The sequence below is a fragment of the Lissotriton vulgaris genome, chromosome 8, assembly GCF_964263255.1.
Source record: "Lissotriton vulgaris chromosome 8, aLisVul1.2, whole genome shotgun sequence".
NCBI classification, from domain to species: Eukaryota; Metazoa; Chordata; class Amphibia; order Caudata; family Salamandridae; genus Lissotriton; species Lissotriton vulgaris.
The window spans coordinates 85,865,754-85,876,287 of record NC_141696.1 but is presented as its reverse complement, the minus strand read 5'-3'; the positions used below and the strand labels follow the sequence as shown (position 1 = coordinate 85,876,287).

Below are 10,534 nucleotides of genomic sequence, written 5' to 3'. Positions count from 1 at the left end.
ATTGTCACACTATACCTCTCTCTGACCGCAAGGATGTGTTCCAAGTTTTATACTTTTCCTTGTCCGACTCTTCCAACCTCGCGTTCAAAGGGATTCTGGCCTATCGCCCCCTCGGCCCTAGAGCAGGTTTTGGGCTGAAACTTATGCAGGTCCTGGAACCCTATTTCGGCCGACAAAATCTCACTATTCTAGGGGATTTCAATTTTCACCTAGAGTTACTGGAGGCCCATGACACCATCTCCCTACTGGAAGTAATGTCAGCTTGTGGACTCACCCAACTGGTGAATGGTCCCACCCACCGAGCGGGACATACGCTCGACGGAATCTTTTCGAATGATCAAAGGCTGACAGTCACCAACCCTTTCCATCTCTCCTGGTCGGACCATCTGGCCGTTCCCTTTAATATGACTAATCTGACCCAGGACTCTGTCAGAAGGGTCCCGAGTACTAGGGAAGTGCGAAGGAACCTCAAAAACATCAGGGAAGATTCTTTCCATCCGTGGACATCTAGTTTGTCCACTACCCAGGAGACGGACGTTTCCTCAGCGGTCCGTAAGTATGAAAATACCATCTCGGAGGCCCTGGAGCTAGGTCCTGCTATTCAGCCAGGAAAAGACCCTCATCTCCCTGGTTCTCAGAACAACTCAGGCTTCGTAGACAGGAAGTAAGGAGACAGGAACGCCTATGGCACTCTAGCTGGGCCCCTAAGGACAGAGAAGCTCATAAGGTCTTGCTTAAAAACTACAAACTGGAAGTGATTAAGACCAAGCAAGAATACTTCACGGCTCTTACTTCCTCACTTTCGTCTCCTAGAGAGCTTTTCAGGATCGTTGACTCCCTTACCTCACTTCAGATCCCAGACCCTGTGGTTGCCTCTCAGGAACTGTGCAACAACATAGCTTCCTTCTTTCAGTCCAAAATTGCAGACATTTACACTGCCCTGGAAGCTCAAAGATCCTCTACCGCTGTGCCTTCGGTGCCCGCTCCTTTGGAGCCTGATGATGCTGATTCATCCCGACCTCAGGATCTGGAATCCTTTCCTCCTCTCTCTTGTCAGGATCTTGAGATCCTGCTCAACAAAACTAAATCTGGCTCTCCGCTAGATGTCTGTCCGCTAAAGATCCTTAAGCAGTGCAGAGAATCCCTCCTTCCCCCACTGGTTGACATCATGAATAGGGCGATGAAGGAGGGCATTTTTCCCCAGCAGTGGAAAAACGCTGTCGTAAAACCTCTGCTCAAGAAGCCCTCTCTTGACCATGGGGTATTAAAAAACTTTCGCCCCATCTCACTGCTCCCGGCTCCCGCGAAGATGTTAGAAGCCCATCTTAATGAACATCTGGCTGCATTCGTGGAGAGCTCGGGCTGTTTGGATCTTTCCCAGCATGGATTCAGGAGGGAACATAGCACCGAGTCTGCCCTCACCATAGTGCTCGATAACATCCGCACTAGGGTCGATGGGGGACAGACCTCCCTCCTGATCCTTTTAGATCTCACAGCTGCCTTCGATACCCTATCCCCCTCGGTGTTAACATCTCGACTGAGGGAAATTGGGGTTCGGGGGTCGGCCCTGGGACTCCTTTCCTCTTTTCTCGATCATAGAGAGCAAAGGGTAATGCTGGGCCCGTTTCTATCTCCATCCCTGTCTGTGCAATGTGGGGTCCCTCAAGGGTCAGCGTTTAGCCCTACCTTTTTTAACATTTATGTGACCCCCCTTGCCAGACTTATTAGATCTTTCGGGATGGAGGTAGTTTCCTACGCGGATGACACCCAGATACTCGTCTCTCTCTCCCAGTCAGTTACGTCGACTGCCGCCAATTTTAGATCTTGCATGGAGGCAGTCGGCCAATGGATGATTCACAATTCATTGAAACTGAATGGGGAGAAGACGGAGGTGATGGTATTTGGAGGAAAGGAAGAGATCTGGTCTGCTGAGTGGTGGCCGAACTCACTCGGTGCCTGTCCCGATCCTACCTCCTCTGCAAAAAATCTGGGGGTTATGATCGATCCCACCCTTAGTATGTGCCAACAGGTCAACAGGACTGTATCGACCTGTTGGGGTATCATCCATATACTAAGAAAAATCAGGCACTATCTGTCCCTCCAGGCAAGAAAGCAACTAGCCGTCGCACTTCTGGGCTCCCGTCTGGACTACTGCAATGCGCTGTATGCTGGACTGAATAAGAGTCAGCGGCAGCGCTTGCAGGTGGTCCAGAACGCAGCAGCGAGATTTGTTCTCGACTTGCCCAAACGTGCCTCTGCCACCGATGCCTGGAAGCAGCTCCACTGGCTCCCCGTCGGGGTTCGCATCCTTTTTAAATCCATGTGTATGGTGTACAAAGCCCTAGCTAAAACTAACCCTACGGGCATTGGATCTATCCTGTCTCAGTACAACCCCGGCAGGAATCTTCGCTCCTCACATAAACTTCTACTTTCTGTGCCTCGTGTCAGGAAGACAAGATGGGGAGGCAAGGCCTTTTCCAATCTGGCCCCCAAATGGTGGAATGCTCTCCCTCTGGAAGTAAGGTCCCGCCCGACTCTACAAGCCTTTAGATCTGCTTTAAAGACCCATCTCTTCACACGTGCATACCTGTAGTGGTGCTCTGCAAACTTTTCGATTTGTTTTTGATAGGCGCCTTGACACCTTCGGGTTTAGTTTGCGCGATACAAATTGCATAATAAATAAATAAATAAATGTGTGGCCATCCTGTGGCTTTTAAGCCATTTTTTTTGTAGAAATGATGCATTGATATTTATTTTTTTACACCAGTTTTATATCTTTTATATAAATAAAAATGTAACTGTTTGTTCTTCAAAATCTCAAATCTCTGAAAGTTCTTCACCGATTGCTTTGAAATTTTGACACAACGTTGCATTTGAATACGCAATGTTGGATTAGAATTCCGCGCGTGTCGAAAATGCACGTGTTTTTAATCGAAACACACAAACAGACACATAAAAATGTCAATGTGCGTTTGATAAAAATCTTAAATCTACGAAAGTTCTTCACCGATTGATTTGAAATTTTGACACAACGTTGAATTTGAATAAGCGCGTGTTTATATATACACACTAGTATAGGTGAGTATTGATGTATATAGGCATGTCAATACGTGTGTCAAATACGCATGTGTTGTTAATCTAAAGGACAAACAGACCCTATTGATTGGGTTGCTGCGCAACAACTACAATAGATGCATAGAGACAATAGTCTACATATATTAGGATGGATTGGTGTCAGGATGGCAGACCGGGAAGTGGGTGGAGGGAAGGGGGAGGAGTTGGTTCACTTTGCAATATTAAGAAAGGACGCATAGAGACAATAGTCTAAATAGATAAGGATGGACAGTTGGTGTCAGGATGACAGACAGGGAAGTGGGTGGAGGGAGGGGGGAGGAGTTAGTTCACTTTACAACATTATCGCGTCAGTCCGGGAAGTGGGTGGAGGGAGGGGGGAGGAGTTGGTTCACTTGGCAACATTAAGAAAGGACACATAGAGACAATAGTCTACATTTCTTAAGATGGACAGTTGGTGTCAGGATGGCAGACCGGGAAGTGGGTGGAGGGAGGTGGGAAGAGTTGGTTCACTTTGCAACATTTGGTTATATATACACAACCTTGGTTTCGAATACGTGCGTGTCCAATACGTGTGTGCTTTTAATCAAAAGGCCGAACAGACCCTATCGATTTGCTTGCTGCGCAACAAATACAAGGGATGCATATAGACAATAGTCTACATATATTAGGATGGACAAAAACATATTGTATACCCACAAGCATTGTGAAATTAAACATATTAGAAACGTGCTCTTACTCTTTTCTTTCTCTTCCATTTAACCAGACTGAGCCACAACAACGCGTGGCAGGGTACAGCTAGTACATAATACAACAATTGTTATATGGGTTTACCGCAGCTGATATGGCAGAGTAAAAGACAGTACATTATCCACGGGTCGCCCTTTGCTGGCTATACTTTGTAAGGAGGTAGGTATAATATAGGAAAGTTGAAAGAAAAGATAGGAATAAGTGGAGGAGAAGGATAGAACAGACATCTAGATATACCATTCTGACTTGGTAGAATGAAAGACTAGTCCAGGCATGGCTCTTGGAATTTAGACTATGCATTTGCCCAACAAAACGTGTGCTGGATGGTTTTTTATGGCGGTTCGTACGGTACCAAGGCTTTGTCCAGAGTTTCCCACAGGCCCCTGGATGATGGTTTCAAGGTAGAATATTGTAACGCCAGATTGTCCGCTCCTCTGAGGTGGGTGACCCAGTTGAGCCAGCCTTTGTACGTAGTCTTTAAAAATTTCTTGAGCTAAAAGTGTGCATTGATCACAAACACTGCAGCAATACGTTGCAACACAGTGCTTTGAATATTCTGTAACTGCAGTTTTAGAATAGCATGTAAAAGCTATTGCATTTCCACTTGTTTTAAAATTATTCTGCAAAATGCAGGATTTGGGCACATTTAGCTTCTCTGATGGAAAATTCTTTAGACCATTGTTAGAGACTGTGGGGGCATATTATCAAGAACAGTGATACCATTATCGCCGCTTTAGCAGCAGGAAACTGCTGCTAAAGCGGCAATAATGGGCTTGATAATATGCCCTTGTGAATTCCCATAGAAGCCCAGGTTCTGGTGTGAAGGACATCAAAACTCGGATTCTATGGGAATTCACAAGGGCATTTTATCAAGTGCCTTATCGCTGCTTTAGCTGCAGTTTCCTGCCGCTGAAGCAGCAATAAAGTTATCGCCATTCTTGATAATATGGCACAAAGTCCCTTGTTCCTTAGCCTCTCTCACAAGGCTCAATTTGAGGCAGAAAAATATGCTCCACCACTTTCAAAGTTCATCAGCTTACTATTCATGAGGTAGGCGACACTCCCTTTTTTGTTTTTGCATTCAAAATGGAGAATGGGTCCGAAAGTCTTCATAGCAGCAGGACTGACTGTGTGACCTGATCCTTGATACTGTATTTCAAAGATTGGAATACACTGTAGATGACCAGGCCACTGCCTATCATCAAATAGTATTGTTCCTAGCCTCAAATAAATTCACGACCAGACAATATTGAGAAGAATTCACAACTACCACCATGTACAACCAACACAATGTTGGGAGACATCAACATGAATGAACAGCATTTACCATCTTAGAATTTGAATCCGGCTACTATCAAGTCTACAGTAAATGAACAACCCGAATAGCCTTGACAAAGTCTGGTGGATGAAACACGTGTTTACTGATTTTCCGATAGCAGTGTCCATTTTTCTAATAAAACTATCTTGTTAACTATACAGTATTATAATATCTGTCAAAAATGTATGTGATTCACACTCACATGTAGGGCATGACTATAAGTAGCAAGTTGTACTGGTGGTAGAACACCATTTGCCTAATCTTTCCAGTAGTTATTTTAGGGTATTAAACTTGTCTGTTTTTCGTTTTTTAACAAAATGAAATATATGTAATATTTCTATAAGTTATATTTCTTTGAAATAAAGTATTTCTGAATATAATTTCTCCTGTATACAGTTTTCATACAGATAATTGCCAAAGTTTGTATTGACGCCAAGGACCAGTCTTCTGGATAAGCAACTATATCTCATTTGCTACCACTATAATAGTTGTCTAATACATTCTAGGAATTCTGAAAGAATAGCAGTAAATTGAGACGTATGACTAAATGAAATCACATATTTTTCTATCCAGGAAGAGTCATGCCTACAGCGCCACCTTACGATAACCAAAGAGGCATCATGTTTTCTGCAAATGAAACTGGATTCATACCTTCTACACTGGTCCTCAGAGGCTTTCCAGGTCTGGAGGACTACCACTTCTGGTTTGCTGTCCCTCTGTTAGTAATTTATATTACTACTCTTCTGGGAAACTGTACTCTTCTTTTGGTCATAAAACTAGCACAAAAACTTCACAAACCTATGTACTACTTTATTTCCCAGCTAGCCGCCAATGATCTGGCTATGTCCTCTTGTGTTCTCCCAAAAATGCTGGCCATCTTCTGGTTTCATGATGCAGAGATCCGTTACAGCTCCTGCCTCATTCAGATGTTCCTCAGTGTTTCTTGCATAGCATTAGAAACTTCCATTCTTTCGGCGATGGCATTTGATCGCTGTGTTGCTGTGTGCAACCCACTGCGATATTCCACTATCCTGACAAAGTCACTCATTGCAAAAATTTCAGCAACATCTTGGGTCAAATCTGTAGTCTTCGTTGCTCCAATTCCACTCCTTATCCTGCGACTGCCATTTTGTAGCCGGTGTGTGGATCATTGGTATTGTGAGAACATGGCTGTGGCAAAACTCTCTTGTACTGACAACACACTAAGCAATCTTTATAGTTTAACTATTTCCTTCTTAATGGTACCAGTAGAAATTGTGTGCATTGCATTGTCTTACATCCTCATCCTCAAGACCATTGTCAATCTTCCCCTAAGGAAAGACCGCTTCAAGGCCTTCAACACCTGCAGCTCCCATATCTGTGTCATGTCAGCATATTACATCCCATTGTTCTGTACTGTTCTTTTGAACAGAATCCAATACACTGTTCCACGTTATGTTCAAGTCATTGTGCCAGCCACCGGCCTCCTCGGCCCACCAATGATGAACCCTTTAATTTATGGACTGACGCTTGACGTACGGCTTGGGGCGCATCACGTGTTTCGAAGGTTCATAGTCAAGCTCAGGAAGATTGTACGATTGTTGCCCAGGTTTCCTTTCTGTCAGAAATCAATTAATGATCGATAATGCATTTTAAAGAACAAATTTTGGGTCTGGGGCATTCTTAAGTATTTTTGTGGTCGCAAACCTTGATTTCACCAAATCACATTACGGCAAAAATGCTGATCACATTGTGCAAAGTTAAAAAGTCTTTTGACCTCACAAAATGCATTTTGTGAACATATTGATTTGTAAAGAAAAATAAATTTGTAATGGGGGTCATCTTGCCTTTCTCAGATTGGCTTGCAATATTCCAGTGATTTAAAACTGCAATTGAGGTTGCAAACAACTGATCAGTTACAGAAAGCCGAAGGAGCATGGTGGCCGATTTGCCTAGTTGCTGTAGCTGCCGGCATTAAGCAGAGAAAACAGTGGCCATGTGGAGTCTTTGCATGCTGTCCTGATGCCTTTAATTGTATGTTGGGTTTTGTGCTGATTATCAATTTCCGGGAGAAGGCGCTTAAAGAAAGTGGTGCATGCAAAGAATGTGAATACTGGGATGTAGGCCTGCATTTGCAGTATTCACATTGAGTCACCAAATGGCTCCCACCTTATAAATATTAATGAGGCAGTCGTGTTTGTGGGTGAGTATATTGCAATCGCCTGGTATATTGGCTACATTTGAAAATGCTTGTGAAGTTGTCAAACCAGTTTATTTGCAAAAAACAATAATTATTTTTTGATTTTACCTACATTTATCCATCCCATTATCATTAAGAGTCAGAATAGTCCATACATTAAAGCATTTCTGCTCAGCATTTCTACTCAATTGGTTATAGGATTTGTCATTTCAGAAAAAGAATCTTGTTTCTATTCCACAGAAACGTATTTATTTAATTGGATACTGAAAAAGCACATTAAGGGCCTCATTAGGACCGCGGACGGACTTGCGTCCGTCCGCGACCCCAGAGCAGGAGGGAACCTCCGCATGGCATGCGGAGTTCCCTCCTGTGCAATTAGGATGTGACTGCCACCCTGGCGGTCACATCCTCTATTTTTAGCATTGCGGCGGGTGCGGCTTCAAGCTGCACCCGCGGCAATGTTAAAAATGCAGGTGTTGCGTTTGTATGCAGAAAGAGGCAGGCACCGCGCGGTGCCTGCCGCTTTCCGCATACAAATGCAGGGGGGTACCATAGGTACCCCCCATGTGCACCCCCCACCCCCCTTCACCTAGGGGGCCCGCAACGGGCCCCCGCAGTGAAGTTACCCAAGCTTTTCCACGGCGGAAAACCCACCGCGGAAAAGCATCTGAAACAGGCCATCCTAATATAGCGGACGGTGTCTGACAGACACCGTCACCATATTAGAGCTTTTCCACCGCGTTTGTAAGCCAGCCGCGGCGGAAAAGCTGCGGACGGAAACCAGGACCCACCAGCCATCCTAATGAGGCGGTGGGTCTTTGGTGGGTCCGCTATGGATTTTCCGCATCCTCCGGTCCGGCAGTGGCTTCCGCCGGACCAGAGGATGCGGAAAATCTGCAATCCTAATAACCCCCTAAGTTTGTTTTAGAAAAGGGGGTCTCTAGTTGGCAGCGACACACACACACACTGTCCAAGAAGGGATCCGACCTTCTAGTCAGGATAAGTAAAGTACACACCTAGGTTTGCCTGTGCTCACCCACTGGTAGCTTGGCACAGAGCAGTCACGCTAAATTACAGAGGCAATGTGTAAAACATTAGTATATAACCTAGAGTAACACAGTGAAAACACCAGAAATGGGCCCCCGACCAGTTTAGAAAAATAAAGTATCTTTAAACCACAAAAGACCAAAACGACAAAAATCCAACATACAGCTATCAAAATAACAATTGTAAAATGTTTCTTACAAAAATATAGCTCTCAGAAGACAATAGCTCCAACTGAGCCTATCTCTATGTCGTGACAGGTACAAATCCAAAATACGGCACTGTCCGCAAGATGCGCATGCCAGCCATGGCCAGCCTCAAACCCCCGGAGAAGCAGTAGATTTTGATATAATCCATATCATGGCGTTGCGCAGTGTTGGGAGGTGATGCCGTGCTTGTGCCGGGTGGGATCAGTTCTTGACTGCCACAGGGGAGGTGAGGCGTCAGTTCCTCACTGCCACAGTGCAGGTGAGGCATTGATTCCTTAATGTTCTCAGGGGAGGTGGGGCATTGGTTCCGTACTGTTGCAGGAGAGGTGAGGTGTCAGCTCCATACTGTGCAGGACAGGAGACTTGGCATAGTAGCGGCATCGCCTTACGACAGTGCAGCGTCGGGCAGTCACTTGTGTCGGTTATCGATATGTTGTGCAGGAAGGCACAGGTGTTGGTCGGCATCAGGCAGGACTTTGTGCGCTCCACGAGCTGTGCTCTTGGCCCAGGTGCAGGCCGTGGCCTCAATGACGGTGTTGGAGTGAATGCAGAGACAGTGTCAGCAGGCTTGAGGGCTGCGTTGTCATTGTAGTCAATGGTTTGTTCACCCATCATGCGGTGCCCATGGCGTAGATGCAGGCAGTGGTGTTGGAGATTGCATCGGTAATCCTTTTCTTGAGGTTTGCAGCACCAGCAAACACCTCCAGTGGCCCAGATCTGGGAATGGCACCACAAGTCAGGTCAGAAGTCCCATAAATAGAGTTCAGGGAGGATGCAAGAGAAATCTTTGTGTCCCTGACACTTTGTAACTGGAGACAAGCTCTTTGTCAAGCCCTTGGTGATCTTCCCAAGCAGCATTCACAGCAAAGTCTAGTCTTTGTCCTCTTTCAGGCAGAACAGACAGCTGCAGGCCAACCCAGCAAAGCAATACACAATAGGGCAAAATGCCTCCTCAAAGCTTTTCAACCCTTCTCCTTCAGACAGTTCTCTTGATCCAGAAGTAATATAAAGTTCAGGCGTTTTAGGTCCAATATTTATGTCCCATTTTATTATTGTAGTCTATGATTCTTGAGACACTGACCTCAGTAAAACCCAGTTCTGTCCTCCCTGGCCCAGTTTAACTACAGGGTGTGGAGTCAGTATTGCGCAAACAGGCACAGCCTGAGTCACCCAAAAAAAGCAGGACACACCTCAACCTCCTTGTGACTGTCTAGAGTGAATGCACATCCCCAGCTCGAATACACAAATGGGCAGAGGTACACAGGATGGTTAAACAAGAAAATGACAATTTAACAATAGTGGCATTTTCCAACACACAATTTAGAAACCACCTTTGCTTTTCAGAGATCCTAAACTAGAAAGTATTTCCCTATCACACATTGTCCGAATTGAGAGTTACACATCTAAAATGTTACAAGGGAGCTCCAATGATAGCCTATTGGAGACCTAGTCCTTGCAATATTGAAAAACGAAATACACAGAGTATTTCAGGATCAGGATATGTAAAACACACAAGTACACGTTCTTCCTTTAACATACACTGCACACTACCCTTGGGGGTACCTTGGGCCTACCTTAGGGGCGACTTACATGTAAGAAAACAGAAGGTTGGAGCATGCACTTCCCAGCTCCATATGGCAGTTTAAAACTGCACGCAAGCACTGCAGTGGCAAGTCCGAGACACATTTGAAAAGCTACTGGTCTGGTTGTCACAATCAGTGCTGCAGGCCCACTGTTAGCATATGATTTACAGACCCTGGTCCCACAGTGCACTTTACTAGGGACATACCAGTAAATCAAATATGCCAATGGATAACCAATCCTGCTCACAATTTGCACAAGGAGCATTTGAGCTTTGGCACTGATCTTCAGCGGAAAAGTGCCTAGAGTACATGAACCAGCAACATTTAAATTTATCACACATTCAAAAATACAGGAGGAAGAGGCAAAAAGTCAGGGGAA

At 45.0% G+C, this 10,534-nt stretch overlaps 1 protein-coding gene across 1 annotated transcript; it reads left to right on the top strand.

Moving 5' to 3' along the window:
- The first annotated feature begins 5,721 nt into the window (after positions 1-5,721).
- Positions 5,722-6,765, top strand: LOC147693460 (olfactory receptor 52K1-like). Its single transcript, XM_086936000.1, has one exon. The coding sequence runs from the start codon at positions 5,722-5,724 to the stop codon at positions 6,763-6,765; it is 1,044 nt and encodes a 347-aa protein (XP_086792126.1).
- The last annotated feature ends 3,769 nt before the right edge of the window (positions 6,766-10,534 follow it).

Bases quoted from the DNA above. Each gene is read 5' to 3' on its own strand.
- LOC147693460 (XM_086936000.1), top strand. From the start codon at position 5,722: ATGCCTACAGCGCCACCTTACGATAACCAAAGAGGCATCATGTTTTCT.